This window comes from Bos javanicus, chromosome 13 (assembly GCF_032452875.1).
Source record: "Bos javanicus breed banteng chromosome 13, ARS-OSU_banteng_1.0, whole genome shotgun sequence".
NCBI classification, from domain to species: Eukaryota; Metazoa; Chordata; class Mammalia; order Artiodactyla; family Bovidae; genus Bos; species Bos javanicus.
This window is the reverse complement of record NC_083880.1, coordinates 77,050,807-77,073,999: the sequence shown is the minus strand read 5'-3', so window position 1 is coordinate 77,073,999 and position 23,193 is coordinate 77,050,807. Positions and strand designations below refer to the sequence as shown.

Below are 23,193 nucleotides of genomic sequence, written 5' to 3'. Positions count from 1 at the left end.
ATCCCACATGCCACAACTAAAGAGTCTGCATGCTGCAAGTAAAGACCTGGTGCAAATAGATAAATAAATATTAAAAAAAAAAAAAAAGTAGCACTTCTCAACTAAAAAGCTGAATGTGAATGTGAGTTGCAGGTCATCTTTTAAAAACTGCAAACATTTTAGACTCAAAATAGCATCTAAGATGGTTTGGCTCTCCCTGGGCCATCTAATGACAACTTTAGACCTTTGTTGAAGAAAAATGCCCCCATACACCAAAACTCTAAGTGTAATTACAGGTGGCTCACAGACTTTGCAACCAATTTCTTCAGAGACCTCAGGTTAAGAACCCTATCGTCTTTGTAGGGAGGGAATCTAGTAAGAAGCAATCTCCTTTGCCTTTACTCTAGCCTGGGATCCTGTGTTCACACGATCTAAGAAAAGGTGACAGAGTGAACACGCTTCCTACACGTCTCAGCTCAAGTCTCACTTTCTGAGGGAGATGACCCTGACGGCCCCACCCTCACCTCCAACACCCCTTCTCTAGCGTCCCTGCTTTATTCTTCCTGCAGCTGGCTTCTTCACTGCCTGCTTTTAAGTGTCAGGACCACAGCAATTGTGCACCTGGATGTGCCTGTCTGTGTTCTGTTCACTGCTGTGTCCCCAGCACCAAGGACAGTGCCTGGCACACGGTGGCTCGACAAATGTTTACTGAAATGAATGAACTGTGAACATAAATGTTCTCAGTGGTTTTACCTGCAGAGGTGTCATTCCCAGCTCGTGTCCACTTCTTCCCTGAGCGATTTTCGATAAATCGTTTACGAGGCGTTCAAAAATGTTAGCAGCATTTAAATCACAGTCGTAGTTGACGTAAATGTCTACAACACACTGGGCATCTTGGAAAATAACACACGGATGTTAGAGATTCTTAGTGAACACAGAGAACACGTGTGTTTCCTTATTAAACGAGAGTCCTTGGTCAAACAAAGTTTTCCCAGTGAATTAGTAACTCAGGCTGGACACGCCTCACTCCGGAAGTGTGTGACGGAAGGACTAGAAATGCAGGAGGCTCTCCTCCTAGGCCTGCCCTGGCACTCACTGAAACCTCAGGCTGCTCACTCAAACTCTCACAGCTTACTTTCCTCGTCAAAAAGGGAGAACTGCCTCATCCAACTCTTAAAGCCGTATAACTCTGATGAGGTTACTGTGATGACAAATAGATGCTCAGTTTATTGTCACACAATTGGGTGGTGTAAAGGGAAATGCAAATTTACTTTAGCACCCAATCAGGAGTTAGGACACTCATACCTGGGACTCTCTGACTTATAAACCATGTTCAGCTTGTAGATACAGTGACAAGTGTCCTAGTTTTTCAGGATTAGGAGGTTTCCCAGGACATGAGATTTGCCGTGCTATAGTCAGAAAGTCCCGAGCAAAACAGTCTGGTCATTAGGTGAGTAGCAGCCTTTAAGGGAATGATTTCCTCAGCACTTCATTACAACGTTAAAAGGAGGGGATCAAGATCTTCATCTGGACTGTGGAGAATGAAAGCCTCAGAAGTGTTTCAGGGTAAGTCAAAAGGATGAGCCCCACTCTGGGAGAAAGTACCTGCGCAGATCCTTGTCAGGGTCTGAATGACCATCCACCTGTGCTCGAAAGAGCTTGTTGACGTTTCTAAAATGTTCAGGAAAATCTCTTTGAAAAAGACCTATATGACAAGAAGAAGATAAAGGAGGACAGTAATTAATAGCTTAAATTAGGGCTCAAAACCCCTGAAGCCTTTACGAGCAGGCTGAGTCTATGAGTAAAGCAGGGAGGGAGGACAGGGGTGTGTGTGTGTGTGTGTGTGTAGGTGTGTCTGTGTCTGTGTATGTCTGTGTTTAGGTGGCTGCTGTGTGTGTGTGTGCAGGTGGCTGCCCAGCACAGGAGCCTGGGTGTGTGTGGGAGAGTGAGGAGGGCAGGACCACAGTGAATACAGCCCCATCAGAGTACACAGTTGCTCCAGAGAAAAAGCCAAGAATTGCCACGTGGAAAGGCAGAATTGGAGTTGTGGGGTTTTGAGAGGAAATCAGAAATATGGATTTATATGGAAAATCGCATTTCCCGATTTTTAAAAAAATGTATATTTCTTTGGCTACTTCAGGTCTTACTTAGTTGTGGCACTTGGGATCTTTCGTTGCAGCATTCGAACTCCTAGTTACGGCACATGGGATCTAGTTCCCTGACCAGGGATGGAACCCAGGCCCCCTGCATTGGGAGCTCAGAGTCTTAGCCACTGAATCACCAGGGAAGTCCCTGACTTCTCAGTCTGGATACTAATTCAAGTTATTTCAAACAATTTATAGGCTAAACAAACATGTCTGGGGGACTGAGCCCAACAAAAGACTACACAATTTAAACCTTTGGTTGAAATGAAAGGTATACAAGATTTGGGGCTTCCCAGGTCGTGCAGTGGTAAAGAATCTGCCTGTCAATGCAAGAAATGTGGGTTTGATCACTGGGTTGGCCAGTTCCTCTGGAGAAGGAAAATGGCAACCCACTCCAGTATTCTTGCCTGGAAAATTCCATGGAAAAATGAGCCTGGCGGGCTACAGTCCATGGGGTCATGAAGAGTCAGACACGACTGAGTAAGCACACATATACAAGATTTGGGGGCAGTAACTTTTTATGAAAAGGAATTCTCTTGCTCAAAAAGTTCTTAGGGGTGCCAGCACGTAGACTGTGTAACTCCCACCAATATTTAACACATCATATAAAAGCGTCATCAAACTTCAAAACAAACCCCAAAACAGTCAATTGGAGTCCATACCTCTATTTGCATCTTCAGATGCATTTTAAAGTTTGAAAGAAGAGTGAGAAAAATAGCGAGAGAGAGCTCAAAGACATCAGGCACTGAGGAGACGCCGTTCTTGGACAACGCCACACAGAGGTACTGCTTGATCGCAGTGATGAACATCTCATGAGTCCTGAAGACTGGGCCGGCGTTCTGCAACACGGACAGGAGGAGCTGCAGGGAGACCACCTTGGAACGCAGCTCGTGGGACCTGGCAGAGGAGACAGAGAACAAGGGTAGCGCTGAGAGGTAACATTTCAGAAAGGATGTTTAAGAAGGTCTCACTCCTCTATCAGTGAGAGGATTTTCTGAGAAGCCGGGGACTCAAGAATCAGCAACAGCACCTAAAATGTCAAAAGAGGGAGGGCAGCTGGCATGAGGCGGGTTCTCAGAACCCGCAGGCCCTGGGAGAACAAGAGGTGCCAACTGTTGTCTCTTTCTCCCACTCATAAAGCAGAAAATACAGCAGGAGCAAAATAAGTACAAACCGATTCTGGAAAGCTGGTTCTGCAACGAATCTAACAGAACCAATTACTTCACATCCATCATGTGAGACTGAACTGTCTGTCCTGCTCTGTGTTTAGAGACAACGAGAACAGGGCTCTTCATCTACCTGCCTCAGGCTCCCATCCCTGCCCACGGGATGGAAAGAAAGGGAAACCTTCCTGAGTCTTTTCCCTAATGGTCATCATATTCTCAACAGAAGAGGACTGTAATTAGCAACCAGTAATAACGACAATAACAGTGACTATAAACTATCGTGAACCACTGGGCCCTGTGCTCGGGATGTCAATTCTATCATTTCAGGTAAACGATCCTGTGAGTTGATTTTCCATATTCCCATTTTCCAGATGAGGTTCAGTAGCTCCTACAGGCATGAAGTTGGTCTCATGTGAGCCAGCAGCTCCCCATGGCTCCAAAACTTCTGCTTTGACACCCCACAGCACCATCTTCCTTGTGGTATATCCTTCACTCTAAAGGTCTGGCTTCTCTGGGTTGAATCTGGGGCATAAATCTGTACCCATGAAAACAGAAGTTTCCATTCAAGGCAAGAAACTGAGGTTCTCTATGCATCCAGGTGGGGGACTCTGACCTTCAGATGATTAAATTCATCAGTCAGGAGAAAGAGGGTGAATATTCAACTGAACGATTGTTTTTTAGTATATAAACCAAGGAAAGAAAAATTGGGCCCAATAATCTTGGTTCGTGGGCACATAATCTATGATGAGAGGACTGTGGGACCTTCATGAGCCTGAAATCATTGTAAAACAGTCCTGTAAATTCCTGCATTTACACCAACCAGGGGACAAGGCAGTGGGGTTTCTTGGAGCCCCTAAGATCCTCCTGGATCATTAGGATTATAGACGGCCAAGAACTGCTGTCAGCTCACTTTGGATCTGGGGGGCCTTCGCCAAGGGGTTTCATGGACAGCTTGCACAGGGAGCGAAACACCAGGAAGGCATCCTTCTGCAGAATGTGGGAGAACCTGGCGGCCACTGGATGTCCTTGAGCATCCGACTCCTAAGATCAGAACAAAGATGAGAAAAATCAAAGGGTCCAAACAAAAGGATGACTCTTTTCAAAAATAAGAAATGTAATTATCTCATGAAAATGTAAATTATTTACTCATTGGGGGAGGTGAAGGATGTGGGGGAGGAAACAATATGTCAAAACAGGAGCTTCTGGGGGAGTTGTCACAGCAATTCTAAAACTTCCAAGTCCTTCAAAAAGTGGGTGTGAGTGGTTTAAAATGATAAATGAGCAAAGGTTAAATCATAAAAAACCCAAAACGAATATAGATAATTTTATTAGTTTGGGTAAAAAAGATATTTCTAAGAATACTGTTGGGATTCGCAGGTGACTCAGTAATAAAGAACCTGCCTGCCAGTGCAGGAGATCTGGATTCCATCCTTGGGTCAGGAAGATCCCCTGGAGAAGGAAATGGCAATCCACTCCAGTATTCTTGTCTGCGAAATCGCAGGGACAGAGGAGCCTGGCGGGCTACAGTCCATGGGGTCACAAAAGAAAAAGATCTATCTACAAGGATATTCACTGTAGAACTGTCTCCTGTGATTAAACTGAAATAATCCAAAAACCTAATAGGGAACTGGTTAAACAGATTATGGTAATCCATGACAGAATTTCACATGGCCATTAAAAAATTAGTACTACTGATGTGAAAAGATGTCCATAAAAGTGTTGAGGGAACAAAGCAAGTTGCAGTCTAATATGTGACACAGATACCGTGTGTGAATTTATACACATCCCTATATACGTGCATTCATTAAAAACAATTTTTTTTATTGGAGTATAGTTGCTTTACAGGGTTGTGTTAGCTTCTACTGTACAGCCAAGTGGCTCAGCTATACGTATACATACATCCCTTCTTTCCTGGATTTCCTCCCCATTTAGGTCCCCACAGAGCACCGTGCTATACAGCAGGTTCTCACTGTTGTCTAATTTTATACATGTATCAACAGTGTATATACACCAATCCCAATCTCCCAGATCATCCCCCCAGCGCCTTCTTAATGGGGATGACAGAACCCCAAGGGGACTGCTATAGTTTGGATGTCTGAGACCCTCACTGAATTTCTTATGTTGAAACCTAATCCCTAATGTGATGGAATTTGGAGATGGGGCCTTTGGCAGTGAGGTGGAGCCTTCACGGATGGGATTACTGCCTTTATTAAACAGGCCTCAGAGAGCTCCCTTGCCCCTTCTGCCAGGACAGAGTAAGAAGATAGCTGTCCATGAACCAGGAAACAAACAGGCTCTCACCAGACAATGCAACTGTTAATACCTTGACCTTGGACTTCCTCGCCTCCAGAACTGTGAGAAACACATTTCTGTTGTTTATAAGGCACCCAGTATACAGTATTCTATTAATGCAGCCTAAACAGACTGAGACAGGGGCAACTGTCAGGGTGGGGTGGAGTAGGGAATAGTTGTAGAGAAAATCTTATTATTTTTATGCATAAAGTAGATAAACATACAGTACATAAACAGGTATCTAGTTTATCAATAACTAAAATTCCATGAAACAGGGTGATGAATAGGAAAAAGAAATACATAAAAAGGCTCCTGTGTGTGTGTGTGATCATTTGAACAGTTGGGACACATGGGAAAAGGCAGAGACTGAGTGAGTTCAGGAGGCAAGTTCAGATCGTATTTCTTCCTGTTTTGAATGTTTATATATAGCATTTTCAATAGAACAACAAAGCTATCTAAAAAAATAATGTAGCAGACACACTTAAGGGTGCCTGAAAGGATGTTCATAATGTACCTTAAATTTAAAAAGTGGGTTACAAAACAGCATGCATATCATGTTATTACATTTAAGTGGTTCAAACATGGGAGGGAGAGAAAAATCTATGGTGTAAGTAAAACCTTAACAAATGTTATCTCTGGGTTACATTATGGATGACTTCTACTTCCTTATTTTTCTTTCTCTGTATTTCCCTTATTCTTTCTGTAATCAATGTATACCATTTTGAGAGAAAAGAAAAAGGGCAAGAAATGTTAAGTTTTTAAAAGTTCTGAATAAATAGGGTTTAACAACATTACATACCACCAGCATTAACGAGCATGTTCCAAGAACATACAGAATATCAGCCAGGATGGTGTGACTAAATAACTGAACAGGGCTTGCTGGTTTTCACTGGCTTCTTCTGACAGAGATATAACTCTGCATCTTACAGAAGAAGTACACCTCGAAAGGAGTCTGCTAGAAGATCACCAACGCACCAGGTTATCTGCTGATGACAAGGACTGCCTGTCGTCCGCTATCCCGTTGGTCTGGGAGTTTTCATCAGCTGCAGGGGGGGCGGCACGTTCCTGGCACTCCAGTTCACTCAGGACCCTCTCGGGCTCCGTCAGCCCATGCTTTTGTGCTGCTTCTTAAAATACAATGCAAAAGTCATCATCGAGTCAATACTTACCCTAAAAGATGGCCTGACACCAAGAAGAAGTTTTTGGGGTTTTTTAAGTTTTTTTTTGTGTGTGTGTGTGTGTGTGGACCATTTTTAAAGTCTTTATTGAATTCACTGCAACATTACGTCTGTTTTATGTTTTGGTTTTCTGGCCATCAGGCATGTAGGATTTTAGCTCCCTGACCAGGGATTGAACCTGTACCTCCCGCATTAGGAGCACGTTGTCTTAACCAGAGAAGTCCCAGAAGTTATTCACATAACCTTCAATCTACTACTTTTTCCCTTTCTGGCTTTATGTGTCTGTTACCCACAGCCCCACTCCCAGGTCACTTTATACTATAGTCTGGGTCAACGGTACCTCCAGAAATGTGCAATGTAGCAGCCCTGTCCACCCCTACCTACTTCTGAAGATAATTAGAAGCAGATAAACAGAAATGCACAGAAAGGGTTACTAATGTAGGGGTTAGAGAACAAGAGTCACGTAAATGAAGAGGTTGATAGCTATGATAGAAAACCTTAGTCACAGTAGGAGGAAAAAAAAGGAGGTCTGAGCTTCCTGGCAGCCATGTGGAAAAGGAAAAGACAAAGAATTAAATGGATTCCATCATTTCATGAAATAAGCATATCTGATGACTAGCAGAACAGGTGACCTCTATGAGAAATTTACCATGTGGATCGTTATATTAATATATTTAAGGAACACCAAACAACTCAGTAGCACCATCTTCAAAAATGGTTTCTAAAGCATATTCAGCAAATACTTATCAGGTGCCTACTGTGGGCCAAACTCTAGGCTAGGGGCTGGAAGACACAGTATGAGCAAGACAGACAAGGTTCACCATGTGAGGACTTCATATACTCATATATTGGACCCAGGAAAGAAAAATCTAAAAGTATGAAATCAAATTACTTTATTTTTAAAGACACTTCTACAAAGAGTTAAACCAACAATAAAATCTATGACTATAGCTTGGTGGTACCTTAAATTAACAAAAAGACAGGGTTTTGAGCAGTGGGTAAAAAGGTCAAAGGTCAATACTCTTTGACCTTGATGCTCACTCATTAAGAGATACATTTTAAAAGTCAGGACCCAGTATACATGTGTGCACAGAGATAAATCATTGAAACATGTCTCATGGAACAATGCTTAACACTACTACATGCAAGACATTCAGTTTGTACCTATTTTTGTTTTATGTCTCCCATTTAAAAACACGGATTACGAACCACTAATTTATTGACTTCTCAACCCATGAATGGTTTACTGACCCCGAAGCTCAGTGTTCAGCACATAACCACTGACCTGAGAGTTCGAGTAAAAACAAAAGGAAAAATCATCTAACAGTCATTTGGAGCTATCCAAGGTTAATTCCACTGAAACTACACCAAAAACTGGGGTAGTTATGAATGAAGTCGAACAAAACTAACAGAGCTTCTCTGTGCATGTGACACCTGCTGACATGGGGACTGTCCCCTGGACACAGTGATGTCTAGCCCGGAAACTTCACTGCCTCAGGGCCCCCCGCCCACTCCTGGGGAAACCTGGCTCTACAGGGCATGGACCTCTGCATCTCCAGTGGCACACCCAACTCTAACACTGTCAGACTGCGCATCCTGAACCCAACCCGAGGGAGAATGAAACCTATCACGAGTCACAAGTGACTTCTTGGTTTCCATGAGTGTGCAGGAGGTGGTGGCGGTGGTGCACTCTACCACTAACACACCTGGCTGGGCACTCGTGTGAAGGAGCAAGGAGGAGGAGAGGCTGGGTGCTTGGTTCTCACCTTTAACTGCAGACGTGACCACATCTTCTAAGATCTCCTTCACCACCTCCTGGGCTCCGTCTTCAGTCCCTACACACACACCAAATACACAAACGCAAACGCACATGTGTGGGCATTTCCAACGAGAATGAAGTAAGGTGGAGATTAAGTCAGTGTTCTCGAGTCACAGTCTGAAGCAAGAGTGCAAGTAGGCCCTCTCCAAAGCCAAACCTGACCACGTCCCAGGAAATGTGGAAACTTGGGGGCAGCCATCTGCTATGACTCAGTCTTCCCCCAGTGGAACTCTGAGACCCCGCAGTCTTAGACACTCTTCCTTCCTGAGTCACAGCTGCCGGCCCAGGGCCCCCTCCACCACCCTTGGGCTGCAGGCAGCAGCTGGTATTACCCAGCTATGGTTTCTGACAGAACAAAAGGAGAAGCGTCGTCTTGCCCCTTCACCTCGTGCACCCAGAGCCTTGGTCAACAGTGTGCCTCTGGCTGCTGCTTTTTCCCACAGTGTAAACCCAGACCTTAGCATGAGATTCCTCACGTGATAGTTGGGAACTTACTACATTCTAAATGGACTTATTCTGTAAGATGGTAACTGTTTAAGTGGAAAAGGCTCGCTACCAGTTGTTTTGGTAGGAAACTAGTTCTGGGAGAACCAGTAAACAAGCATTCGACTAGTCTTCTGGAAGTAAATATTAAGGGCCATCATGTTAAAGAAAATCAAAATAATCCTTTAAATTCTTCTTTAACAATGATTTTCCAATCAGGCCACGATTTTGCCTTTAGTCCTAGAGAAGCAACAGGGAAGCGTTTTCATTTCCATTGGGCACTTAACCCAAGTGAAAGAAAAATGCCGCCCCACACATCAGATCAGTAAACAAAGGATGCTGCAGCCTTCAAACCACTCCAGACACCCCCTGCGGTAGGCCCTGAGGGAGCTCAGGATGGAGACAAAGGTCCTGGAGCCCTCAGCCACCCCCTCCAGTGGGTGCACCCTGAGGGGACGCAGGATAGGAACACACAGGAGACTGGAGCCAGAGAGCCGAGATACACATCAAAGGAATGATCTCAGTGAGCCCAGACTTGTGCACCAGCCTGTACACTGGAAAGCGCTAAACTTATGGGACTGATAAATCTGGTTTTCAATGCAGAAGACAGGAGTTAGAGCCTTGGGTCAGGGAGATCCCCGGAGAAGGAAATGGCAGTCTACTCCAGTATTCTTTCCTGGGCAATCCTGTGGACAGAGGAGCCTGGTGGGCTATAGTCCACAGGGCTGCAAAAGAGTCGGATACAACTTGGCGAGTAAACAACAAATGCTCTCCTAAGAGGGCAAAGAGAACTTGAATGGAGGTTAGAAAAGCCCTCAGTCACGGGCAAAATCTTCTAAACCTGTTTCTTCATCTAAATAAGACGGTTCAGTCTAGATTAGTGTTACCTAGGAAGAAGGAAACAGAACAGGCTCTATCTTGAAAGCAGGACTCCGTCTTGGGCCGGACTGTGGACTTTGAGCTATATGCCCAGTATCTATGGAAACGACATACCAACTGGAAAACCAGGCCCCCAGAAGGGAAAACCAGGGCCCCCAGAAGGAAGAGCCCCAGGGCTCTCCATCGCCTAACTGCTAAGTCACTTCAGTCGTGTCCGACTCTGTGCGACCCCATAGAGGGCAGCTCACCAGGCTCCCCCATCCCTGGGATTCTCCAGGCAAGAACACTGGAGTGGGTTACCATTTCCTTTTCCAATGCATAAAAGTGAAAGTGAAGTCGCTCAGTCGTGTCCGACCCTCAGCGACCCCATGGACTGCAGCCCTCCAGGCTCCTCCGTCCATGGGATTTTCCAGGCAAGAGTACTGGAGTGGGGTGCCATTGCCTTCTCCATTGCCTAAAAGAATACCCTAATTACCTGTGTAACTGAATAGAATCATACATTCTATTATGCTTATTGGGGTATGACCACAAACCTATTGATAAGTGTCCACTGTTAACTACCTAGGCTTAAGGCATAAGAATCATGGGTTAACTATGATTGTAGCTTTCTTTTTCCTTTGTTCAGACTAGTTTCAGAGAGCCTTATACACTTAGGGTATATAAAGTTTTCACAAATGCTGGTTGGGATCCTTGGCTAAGAGGAGACTCTGCCTTGGGCCCACCGATGTAATAAACTGCACTCCACTGTCTGCACTGTCCTCTCTGAGTGAGCTTGTTTCCTGGAACGCGGGGCTACAGCACACACAATCTTCATAATTTTTGCCATTTCATGTACCACTTATTATATTACATGCGTGAATATATATATATCTAACAGTGATCTTTAACTCACTGTAAGCAATAATATTCACACAACAAAGGCTTCAAACACTGATCACACTTTCTTAATGCATGTTAGAACAAATGTATAACTATTAAAATAAAAACCATTCACCTATGAGCCATGTAAAATCATCTCGTCTATCATGATTTGGTAAACACGTGTCTAGGTATTTCTAAGTTCCTTTCTAGTTCCAACATTCTCTGATGCTATGATTTAATAGAATTATGACGACAGGGTCTAATCTCTACTAAACATTCCAAAGCCCCCTGTACACTATCAACACCCAAGAATTAGCAGCCTGATGAATATGTTTCATCAGAGGAGCTGCGGGCTTGGTAGGTTGTTGGGCTGTTTTTCCCTTAATGAATGGGATGCAAGACAAAAAGAGCGAGGGAAGACATCTATGAGCACAATGGTAACCGTGTACCTACAATATTCTGTATTAGCTATACACGTGTGTAAACGCTTAAGCTAATGCTGAAAGTTAAAAAGCAAGAATCTTAAAAATAAAAGAAAATGGGAAGTGACTATTGGGTACAGGGTTTCTTCTGGGTGTGATAAAAATGCTCTAAAACTGATTGTGGTGATTGATTGTTGCTCAACTGTGTCAACATACTCCAAAGAACTGAACTGTACATTTTAAATAGGTGAATTTATAGAACTGAATTTCAATAAACCTGTATTTTAGAAAACTGACAAGAACAGTTGGGTCTTTGGAGGGCTGTGAATGGACAAATGGGGTGAGGTCGCCAGGGAACCCTGTTGGCCATGCCCTAAGGTTCACAGAAGCTAGCATGTTGTAGGCTCAAAGATCTCATTTTGTGAATTTACAGAGCACTCTGATCCACTTCTTGAACGGGCTGATAAGACTGACGGAGTATCAACCTGGGATGAAAATCTGCCAAGGGGAGGAAGATCCTCTGGTCTGCTGGGGAGCTGTCATCCACACAGATTCCACTGGGAGGCACATTGTCTCAGGAAGGCCCAGGAGGGTTCGCAGTGAAGTAGGACAATGCATGTGGAGTGCCCAGGTAGCAAGGACCACGCCTGGCACAGTGACTGCCTCGGGGAGGTGGGGGCCTCCCCGATGGCCAGTCCACAGGAGGGAACCAAGAGGACAGCTGGACACGTCATCTTGGTCACAGAGGCACTGGAGCCCCCGGGGGCCTCGGCAGCCTGGACTCTAGCCCAGGGCGCTGTGTCTGTCAGCCAGCACCTCTGCCATCTGCCTCTCAGGCTGCCCTTCCTCCCAGGTGCCTCACCCGGTTCTCCTGAAGGACGCGTTCTTTCTTTAGAGCCACATCTGGACAAGTGAAGCCTGCCTGTCCCTCTTAAGGGCGATGGTGCACCTCTACTCTGATCTACCACTTGGAGGTTTGTGGTCTGATTCCTACAGGCACTCTGATGCCCACGATCTTGGGAGAAGCCTCATGGGGTGTATTACACCTTGTGGCAACAAAATCCACAGCAATATGCTAAGTGTAAAGCATTCTGTGTTAGAGCAGAATTTTAGGTTCCTGGGTTTCTGTAAAACCATATTCTAGAAATCAAATCCCCCCCACACTCCATTCATTCAGGAAAAAAGGTATTTACTGACTATATGTCCTGGGCACCAAACCAGGTGTTGGGAATATTGTGGTGAACAGGGTGGCTGATGCCTTAGACCAGGAACAAGTGAACACAAACTCTTCAGTGATTTGAAGAGTGCCATGAGGAAAATAAGAAAGGGTGATGGGACAGAGTGATGGGGAGCTTCAGAGAGGGGATCAGTTAGAAACGAAACCTGGAGACAAAGGCGGGGTAAGGGACAGTAGGTGCATAGGTACCAAGAGCAAGCACCACATTTTCAAGAACCAGAAACACCACCTGCACATCCTATTACAAACAAGGGGAAAGGAACCCAAGGAAGGGTACAGGGAGGTGGGCGGAGGCAGGACACACAGGGCCTTGGACATCGTGGAGATGGCGCAGGCACAGATGCCACTATGAATGGGACAGGATGGGAAATTACCAGAGGGGTTTAAGCAGAGGGAGGTCCTCAACTAATCCACGCTTTTAAAAGATCATGTTGGCTGCTGGGTGGAAAATGGGCTGCAGTGGAAGCGCTTTCATGCAGCTCAGGAAGACCTGCTTTTCCATCTGCACAGTTACGGTCACTACAGTGTGTTTAAATATTAATATTTGTTGATTGGCCACAGTCTGATTCCAGTAAAAACCTGCCTGCTCTTTGCTCTGAGAGTTAATAAGGCCAACATGAAAACCGGTACAGAAGGTGGGTCAGGGTTTCCTGAACACCTTCCAAGACACGTGACACCGGGCAGCCAACAGGGCGCACCCAAGGCACGTGTGGCTCCTGTGGCGCCTTTTCTCTGGTCCTGGCCTTGGGTGAGCTGATGCAAAGCAACGTTCCAGCAGCAACACCTGGCCTCTTCCTGCCCATGCCGAGCTCTGGTAAATTACAGATGAACAAAAGCTGCTCAAGTATGCCTCTGGTAGCCAACATACCACCAACAGACCTCACTGCCAATAATGGGGCAGAAGAAGATATGAGGCCAATTACGAAGGCGGGTCAGATATTTCATTGTAGAACCATCAGCTAGAGTGAAAAATTATTTGGCAGAAATCACTTGAGAATAAGGTATGTTCTTGAAAAATATATAAATTTAGAATTCTGTTTGCACAAATTGCACAGTGAAAGAGAGGTAAATATTAAAAAATAATCTTATATGACAACCCAATTCAAAACTTTCACACCTAATGTTTTATTTACTTCAAGACTATCATCGGGTGCGGAAGATCTTTCATTTAAAAAAGCAAGCACAACCAAGTAGTAATGTACTTGGTCTCAGAAGAAGACAGAGCTGTCTGTGTGCCTATTTCTCTATGAACCCACCCACCCACCTTCTGGCTCCCTTCAAAGACGTCCATAAATAGTGACTAACTGCCCGTAAGTGGGCAGAGCACAGAGAGCCTGTGTATATGAGACAGATGATGTCCGTGTCCTCTTCTGGGAGATGAAACAGACATTAAATGCTCAACCACCCAAACGATTACCTTCTGGGACACAAGCACTCCAACATGAACCCACGGCACTACAGTTGACATCAAACAGCAGTAGCTAGATATATTCCAGGAACAACCCCCCAACATCCGACCAAAAAAACCACCACAACAACCAAAACACTCATAACTGACAACGGGATCTGAGACACTTGGCCTCCTGGGTTATGTTTCATAAGAGAAAATCAAAGGGGAAGTCAAGGAGGAGGCCCAGAAAGAGAACAGCTACTGGAGGTTTCCTGTCATGACACCAGACAGCTCCTTCACCGGCCCCTTGGATGCAAGACGGCCCGGTCAGTGGGGGACGGGGAGGCGCAGGGGCCGTACCTGAGAGCGATGGGCCCCTCTCTCTGGGGGCGTGTCCGTTCTCTGTGATCACTGCAGAACCACTTCTGGCATGCTCGCCATTGGTTAAATCTGTCTTTTCAGGAGTTGTTGGTTTGCTCTGTGCCTGGCTCTGCTTCAAACGATTGAACTTTGGGGACCCTGCTGCAGCTTGGATCACAGGGGACTGTGGTTTCGAATGGATCGGTTTTTCCAATTCTCTGGCCTCCTGCAACTGAAAGGCAACGAAAAAGGGATTCAATCTAAATGGATCCAGCGTTTTGATAAGGAACAGAAAAAAAGCCAGCCTGTTGCATAAAGAATATCCAAACAGAAGGATAGCATTTAAAAAAGGAAATCAATTCCTTCAACAAACTCATAGCAAATCTGGAATTCAAATTTCAAAACCCATCGAGATTCTCTCTCTGCTTTTTAAAGCAAGGACAAAAACAGACTGCAGAGAACTCAGAGGAAGAAGGAATTAATTACAAGATGCTAAGACTCTTCACCAGGCACCGAGGCCACACAGGGAAGACTTCACAGCCTGGGATGGTGTCCCACTTACGGCAGCTGCTAACTGCGACCACTCACCACTTGGTTTTCCATGCGGGTGAAAATGACGTTCAGCATCTGAGTGAGGGTAGCCTTGGCAGTGGTTTGATTGATGAGATTTTTGCTGGCCAAATAGATATTGTAACATGTCCTGACCGTCTGCAGGATGGTGCCCTCGTGAATTTCAATGTGCGGGGATGTGACCGCGGTGAGAAGAGCCTGAAACAAAAATCCAAAACCTTCATCTTCGGGAGTGCCCACTGCCCATCCTCTCAAAGCCCAACTTTTCTACAAGGTTTGCCTTTGTTTTTATTTGGTTTGGCTTAAGAAGATGGCTCTGTGAGCTAAACTGGATGATTAGTACCAAGAGCCAAGCACCTGCTGCTCCAAATTCAAAAAAGTCTAAACACACTTATTAACTCCATAGAACCCAAGTTATGTGAAGTAACCGAGCTGTGTTGAAGTGTGCTCTCTACCAGCTTACTTTTTAAAAAGCCAAAAAAACCAGATACTTCTCTCAGGAGGGAAAACGCTCCAACCTGATCTCACATAAGTCGATCACAAGATATACATGTTTTGATGGAGGTGCAGGGTGGGGTGGGATACGGAGATCAGCTTCCCAGTTCCCTGGTGGATTTTCAAGGGAGCTTTAAGTAGGGTGCAGCTAGCACAGAGCCATCCCTCACAAAGCCAATATGTCCAGGACTTAGGATTTGAAACGTTGACCACATCTATCCTGATTGGTTCTGACAAGCAGATGGGACCATCCCACGCCAAACCATTCCTGGCAGCAGAAATGGAACAGGATGATGGGAAGGGAGAATAAAGGGACAGGGGCAAACTGGTGATAAAAGTATCGACACAGGACCTGCTGAGAAATGGCAGTCCGGGAACCCAGAAATTCAAGGGGAGACAGTAGAGGATTTCAAGTCAATCTAATTCACAAGCAATTTATGTGATTATTAGCGGAACTATTTACTTTGAAAACACACCTGTTTCTGCTCTTCTGTCTTGGTCCACGCTAATCAGTTCTGACACTTCACAAAAGATCTACGTGATGCTTACATATTTTTGCTCTAGCTCAGTGCCTCCTGAGACAACTAACACATGGTAAATCAGAAATTCAAATTCCCAGAGGGGATGAGTTTTCTCATTTAACATCCAGGCTAGGCAGACAGAAATACCTTAATGATTTGTAACTGAACGCCTTCGTCGGTCTGAGGGCCTTGAAAACAGTTGCAAATGGTTTCTACGATCCTGTCAATCAACCGCTTGCCGGGGGCGCCACTGTCGGGGGCGTTGCCAGTGATGTGCCCATAAGCGATGAGTTTCTAAACACAGAAAGCACAGACATGAGGAGTTTCTGCCTGGCCAAGGCTGAAGCCATCCATAGCGGTTAAGAGGCAGGCGGCAGGCTTGGTCTTTAACTTCCGGTTCCCAGAGATCCCTCTGCTCCGCCTGGGTGCGGGGGGGGCATGGTCACCCCAAAAACACAGCATCCGGCCTGACTCCTGATGGCAGAAAAGCCCATGACGCTGAGAGTGGCTGGGGGAAAAGGCATGTGCAGAATGGCCCCCAGTGCACAACCACTTCTGTGAAAGATGGAGGAGTTGGGGACTTCCCTGGTGGTCCGGGGCTAACACTCTTGGCTCCTAATGCAGCAGGGGGCCTGGGTTCGATCCCTGCTTGGGGAACTAGATCCCATACGCTGCAGCTAAGACCTGGCACAGCCATATAAATCTTTTTTAAAAAAAAGGAGAAATTAAAACTATATATAACGGAGACAGAAGTTGTTAGCAACTGCCTAGAGCTGGGGGATTCCGGGGAAACAGGGAGTGACTGCAAAAATAAGGCTTCTTTCCGAGGATAAAGATGGTCTCTAATTAGACTGTGGTGATGGCTGCACAACTCTGTCAATATACGAAAGTCACGGAATTGTACACCTCAGACGGGTAAACTACATGCATCTGAACTATATCTCAAGCTGTTAAAACCCCTACCCCCACCCCAACCCCGCAAAAGGCAAGATACATTAAAAACTAATGATAACAAGTTTTGCTCGAGCTCAGGGAGAACTAAGCAGCTGTGAGCAGGAGCAGGACTAAGACATACTGTGGCTCAGGCTTTCATTCTTTCTGAATGGTGACTCATGCCCATGCATTTTTCATTCCAAAAATTAAAGTAAAAACCCTCACTGAATTCTGCACCAACGCTATCAAACTGCACGTCACCCGTGCCACTGAAGAGACAAGAGGCTGTCCGGGCTGTGCCCTCAGGGTCAGGTGACTGATCAGTTTGGACACGGGCCACCTCCCTCCTGACCTGGATTTCGTCAGGGACAATCTGAGAGCTGGAAGGGAACTCAAAGGTCAGGATGGTTTCAAAGCCGGGCTGATATTCAGAGTCCAAGAGGGAGCCTGTGACAGAAAAAGACTCCTGGACCTCAACACAGACGTGCTCGACCAGGCTGGCTGGGTGGAGCCCAGGAAACAATGTTTTTCTCCAAGTCATCCAGGTTGTCCTGACGGCTGACCGAATAAAAAGAACCACTCATCTGCAATAGGGCCTCTGGGGTCTGTGAACTCTAAGGCACCCTCTGCTTCCAAAGACTTAGTAAAGACTCTGACAGATGCTGCTCTGTTCTTTATCCTTTTGGTTTCTGGCGTGTTACGTTCTTGATCTGCCTGCCCAGAGTGACACAGCTCCAGAGGCGATCACAGGGCCACGGCCCCTGCGACATGCAGACACGCCCCCCGCCGAGGCCTCACGCCACTTCTCAATAGCTTTTCCTCATTATTAGCCTCCAAAGCACCGCCGTCCAACACACAGGAAGAAAAACTGGTTGAGAGAGAGGCTGAGAGCAGAACCATGACACCGCTGGACCGGCGGGCAGGAGAGGCCTGCACACAGCGGGGCTCCAGATCAGGCCCAGGGGGCTCCAGTCGGAGGCAGGGAGATGCTCCAGTGTGGTTCTGGTTTTTATCTATTTCTGGCTCCGTTAGCCCGGTGGGATCTCACGCTCCCGACCAGGGAGCCAACCTGCACCCCGTGCTGTGGAGTGCAGGGTCGTAACCACTGGCTGCCAGGGAGGCCCCTCCAGTGTGTTTCTGAAGAACAAGTCCAGATGCCCACTGTCTCATCCCCTCTCATCACTGCTCCACAGGCTGGCTTCCTGTGAGGGCAGTGCTGCGGTTGTTGTCGTTAAGCTGCTAAGTCATATCTGACTCATTTGTGACCCTATGGACTGTAACCTGCCAGGCTGCTCTGTCGATGGGATTTCCCTGGCAAGAAAACTGGAGTGGGTTGCCATCTCCTTCTCCAGGGGGTCTTCTTGATCCAGGGACTGAACCCATATCTGCTGTGTCTTCGCCACTAGCAGGCGGATGAGCCACCCAAGAAGTCTCAACAGGAGGAGGAGTAAATAAAACGGTAGCGTATCATTTATCAGGAGTGCCCTCTACTTGCATGGGATGTTTTAACAGACATTAAAACCAACGTCGTAAAAAGCCAGCCACAGAAATATCTGTACAAGTATAAATGCTTTATGATAGAACTTCCAGCTACTACGGCTGAGTCGCAGAGTTGGAACGGAGACTATATGACCTGCAAAAAGCCGAAATACTTAGCATGCAGTCCTCTACAGGAAAAGGGTATCATAAATGGTACCATTTATGTTTAAAAAAAAAAAAAGAATTAAAACATCGAAACAGGCAACTGGGTCTGGGGCTAGTGGCCTAAGGGACTTCAGCCATATCTGTATAGTTCTAAAAGAAATTTCTAACAGAGAATGTAGCTATGTACAACTTATATTATTATACATTGATTTTAAAATGAGCATTAAAACATACAAAGTCTTTTAGAAATAAAAGCTAAAAGATAATGTTTGTGGTATGAACCAGGTAGCTTAAACCAGTGGTTTCCCACAGCTTTATGTAGAAAGAAAATATTAGAACTCTATTTCTATCTACTTTTTATCTTACTCTTTTAAAGGTCTACTTTTGTATGGTTTATAATATATGTAATGTGATAGCAGTAGCACATGTATATAATTTTATACTTGAAGAAATACTGTGAGAGAATATTCTCAAAAATAATTTCTGTGGTTGGTCTATGCCCAGAAAAACTTGGAGATCACTCACTAGTTTAGACAAGACGGAACTAGTTCTCTCTCCCCCAGGTCCTGGCCTTAGGGTAGCGTGCAGAGACCAGATGCTGAAGGAAAGGATCTTTATCACTTGGGAGAAGCGAGAACAAGGGAAGGCTTCTCCCTGTGGGGAAAGGGAACGCTGAGCTCTGTACTTGTAGCAAACCAAACCCGAAGCATCTCTGCTACCCACTCAACTTTCCAGGCTGAAAAAGGGATGCCTTAAAACGTCCAGGGCACAATACAGATGCACCCATAGCTGGCCTCAACCCTGACCCAACCAACCTTTCCTCCTGGACACTGGCCCTCCACTCCCAAGGCAGAAGTCACGTCGCCACACCAGGAAAAGCCAGCTGAACAGGCTGTGCAAGGACAAACCCCAAGAGGAAGTAATCGTCCCATTCAGTATCCAGGGAGCACCCAGCCACTTTTTAATGTTGTAAAAAGGACAACCCATTTTGCATACTAAGCAAAGAAATCCTGGTGTACCTACTACATCACAGAGAACTTCCAATCTAAGAGAGAGCTAACCATATGCCAAAAGCATTAAGACAGGTTCTGTAACTCAAGTTGCTGAAGCAAAGCTGGACGTCAATGTTTCCACCAGAAATCATACTCACACGTACACTGTTTCAGAAAAAAGACCATTTATAGGAAAACACAGCCTATGTATAATTAAAGAGGCCAGAAGTACAGGCTAACAGTGAAGAGTGGAGGTCAGCAGCCTGTTTCTGTAGAGGACCATCTGCTAAACAGTCAGGCTTTGCAGGTCATGTGGTCTCTGTTCCAACTCTTCAACTCAGCTGTAGTAGACGGAAAGCAGCCAACGAAAGGGCCCAGCTGTTGTTATGCCCTGAACTGAATGCTTGTGTTTCCCCAACTGAAGTCCTAACTCTCCATGTGATGGTAGTAAGAGGGAGGGTCTTGTGGAGGTGATTACATCTGGATGAGGCCATGAGAGTGGGGTCCTCACGATGGGATTAATGCCCCGTGAGAAGAGACCAGGGACTTCCCTGGTGGTCCAGAGGTGAAGAATTTGCCTTGCGATGCAGGGGACACAGGTTTGATCTGTGGTCGGGATACTAAGATCCCACATGCTGTGGAGCAACTTAGCTTGCATGTCACAACTACTGAGCCCACACTCTGGAGCCTTGCGCCACAACTAGAGAGCCTGTGCGCTGCAACCAAAGATCCTACATGACACAACCAAGACCCTGCGTGCTGAAACTAAGACCCAGTGCAGCCAAATAACCATTAACAAGGAGGAGAGACCAGACTCCTGGCTTGCTCTGTCTGCCACCTGAGGACACTGACAACCTGGCCATCCACAAACCAGGAAGAGGGCTCACCAGGAACTCAACCAGCTGGCACCTTATCACGGACTCCCCAGCCTCCAGAAAACTGTGGGAAATAAACATCTCCTGTCTGTATTATTCTGCTACATCAGTCTAAACAGACTAAGGCAGCTACGTTCCAATAAAACTTTATTCACCAAAGCAGGCTACAGGCCAGATTTGCACAGACTGGTTCTAAATCGGGAAAGGAGTATGTCAAGGCTATATATTGTCACCCTGCTTATTTAACTTATATGCAGAGTACATCATGAGAAACTCTGGGCTGGATGAAGCACAAGCTGGAATCAAGATTGCCGGGAGAAATATCAATAACCTCAGATAGCAGATGATACCACCCTTATGGCAGAAAGAGAAGAACTAAAGAGCCTCTTGATGAAAGTGAAAAGAGGTGAGTGAAAAAGTTGGCTTAAAACTCAACATTCAGAAAACTAAGATCATGGCATCTGGTCCCATCACTTCATGGCAAATAGATGAGGAAACAATGGAAACCGTGACAGACTTTATCTTTTGGGGCTCCAAAATCACTGCAGATGGTGACCGCAGCCATGAAATTAAAAGACGCTTACTCCTTGGAAGAAAAGCTATGGCCAACCTAGACAGCATACTAAAAAGCAGAGACATTACTTTGCCAACAAAGGTCCGTCTAGTCAAGGCTATGGTTTTTCCGGTAGCCATGTACTGATGTGAGATTGGACTTTAAAGAAAGATGAGCGCCGAAGAACTGATGCTTTTGAACTGTGATGTTGGAGAAGACTCTTGAGAGTCCCTTGGACTTCAAGGAGATCCAGCCAGTCCATCCTAAAGGAGATCAGTCCTGAGTATTCATTGCAAAGACTCATGCTGAAGCTGAAACTCCAATACTTTGGCCACCTGATGCAAAGAGCTGACTCATTGGAAAAGACCCTGATGCCGGGAAAGATTGAAGGCAGGAAGAGAAGGGGACGATGGAGGATGAGATGGTTGGATGGCATCACCACCTCAATGGACATGAGTTTGAGTAAACTCCGCAAGTTGGTGATGGACAGGGAGGCCTGGCTGCTGCAGTCCTTGGGGTTGCAAAGAGTCAGGCACGACTGAGCAATTGAAGTGACTAAACTGATAGTTTAAGGACCCCTGATTAAAAACACAGGCTTGGAGTAAACAAGTCCTAGACACCCACCCAATCCCATCACCGCCTGCCTGGGGGAACTTGGCAGGGCTGGACACTTTATTCTCTAAGCCTCAGTTTAATTAGTTCAAAAATGAGGATGAGAGTAAGAAGCTCAGACAGTTGTTGGGAAGATTAAACACAATGTTGGGGGGATAAAGCTCTTAGCACAGGGCCCAGCACAGGCTGAGTGCTGAAGATGTTAGCTGCTGTTTAGCACATCAATAATGGAGACTATCGGCACCAGCTACCAAACTAAACCTTAACATGAGGACAAAACAATGAAAATTAAACTTAAGCCAAACTTTCCTCAGAAAATGTTCACAGCAACAAATATTTTAGGCTAGAAGTAGGATTTGAGCCTGGCATTTGAAAATTCTTGGCTGATGACACACTTCACACAGTACAGAATTATTCTAAATGAGAAATGGCTTTTCATTTGGAAGAGCTGTTTCTGTGAAGAAACTGTCATCAATTTTTAAGAATAGCTATAGCAAAGAAGAGAGATTAATAGAGTAAATATTAGACTAGAGATGCCAAAAGTGTGGCATGCCCACCGCCACTTGGCAGTCCTGGGTTTCAGCAGACAGAATCAATCAACTGTGGCACTTTCTCAAGAAATCCAGATGAGGCTCCAGATAATTTTTCAACACAGCTTCTAAGCAATCACAATACAGAACCTATTCCCTATTCCTGTTCTAGAAAGTACTGGTAAACTGTGTATCTCTCCACTATATTTTGAAAAAATTTTCCTAGCTCTTTTCACTGCTGTAGGTTCCCACTGGAGTTAAAAACAAATGTTTCTTGGGGAAACCAAAGCTTCAGGAGTAGACCTCAGGAAAAGTTCAAGAATGCTGGACCCAAACTAAGAAGCCCGAGCTGTAGCGCTGTTTCTGCTCCTCACCACCTGAACATCACTGGACAAGGCACCCTAACTTCTGCACGGCTGCTTCTTCACCAGTGAAAAGGGATTCATAACAAGGCTACTTGTGGCCCTAAACACAGTCAATCTCATTATTCATAGATTTGCACTTGTGAATGCTCCCATTTACTAAAATGTAAGTCCCAAATCAATACTTGGTAGACTAATATGGTCATTTGTGGACACCCACAGTGCAGAGAAAAATTTGAATCACTTGATGGTCAAGTTCCCAACTGAAGTCAAACAAGGAGCTGCTCTGCCGTCTTGTTTCAGCTCTCATACCGTAAGCGGTGACTTTTCTGTGATCTATTTAGTGCCATGGTGTTCACATTCTTGTTCTTTTTGTTGGTTATTTCACCATTTAAAATGGCCCGTGTGCACAGAGCTGAGTGCTATCTTAGTGTGGCTAAGAACAAGAAGGCAGGGATGTGCCCTAAAGAGAAAGGACGTGTGATCAGCTTTGTTCAGGCATGTATCAGAGTGCTGCTGATCATGAGCTCAAGGTCAATGAATCAACAATGCAGGCTGCTGTAAATAAGGTATCTTTAAATAGAACATGAGCTTCCCTGAGGGCTGAATGGTAAAGAATCCACCTGCCAATGCAGGAGACCCAAGAGACGCAGGTTCAATCCTTGGGTCAGGAAGATCCCCTGGAGGAGGAAATGGCAACCCACTCCAGTATTCCTGCCTGGGAAATTCCATGGGCAGAGGAGCCTGGAGGGCTACAGTCCATGAGGTCACAAAGAGTGGAACATAACTGAGCACGCAAGCATGCACACAGAAACCCACAAAGAGTAAGGTTGTATGTTCACCAACTGATGAACAGGTGACTGGAAAGGCTTGCAGGAACCTAGTCCTGGAGTTCA

General features: G+C 45.6%; 1 protein-coding gene across 2 annotated transcripts in view; it reads right to left on the bottom strand.

Annotated features, from left to right (window-relative positions):
* Positions 1-23,193, bottom strand: part of ARFGEF2 (ADP ribosylation factor guanine nucleotide exchange factor 2) — an 80,542-nt gene that overhangs the window by 42,341 nt on the left and 15,008 nt on the right. Inside the window, exons 4-12 of one of the 2 annotated variants that reach the window (XM_061437891.1) lie at positions 15,944-16,090; positions 14,799-14,978; positions 14,211-14,442; positions 8,526-8,594; positions 6,557-6,708; positions 4,200-4,330; positions 2,786-3,020; positions 1,585-1,684; positions 733-872 (exon numbers count right to left, since the gene is read on the bottom strand). In XM_061437891.1, coding sequence (XP_061293875.1) covers positions 733-872; positions 1,585-1,684; positions 2,786-3,020; positions 4,200-4,330; positions 6,557-6,708; positions 8,526-8,594; positions 14,211-14,442; positions 14,799-14,978; positions 15,944-16,090 — 1,386 coding nt within the window. The remainder of the gene's footprint in view (positions 1-732; positions 873-1,584; positions 1,685-2,785; positions 3,021-4,199; positions 4,331-6,556; positions 6,709-8,525; positions 8,595-14,210; positions 14,443-14,798; positions 14,979-15,943; positions 16,091-23,193) is intronic. The other variant, XM_061437892.1, reaches the window with a different exon arrangement.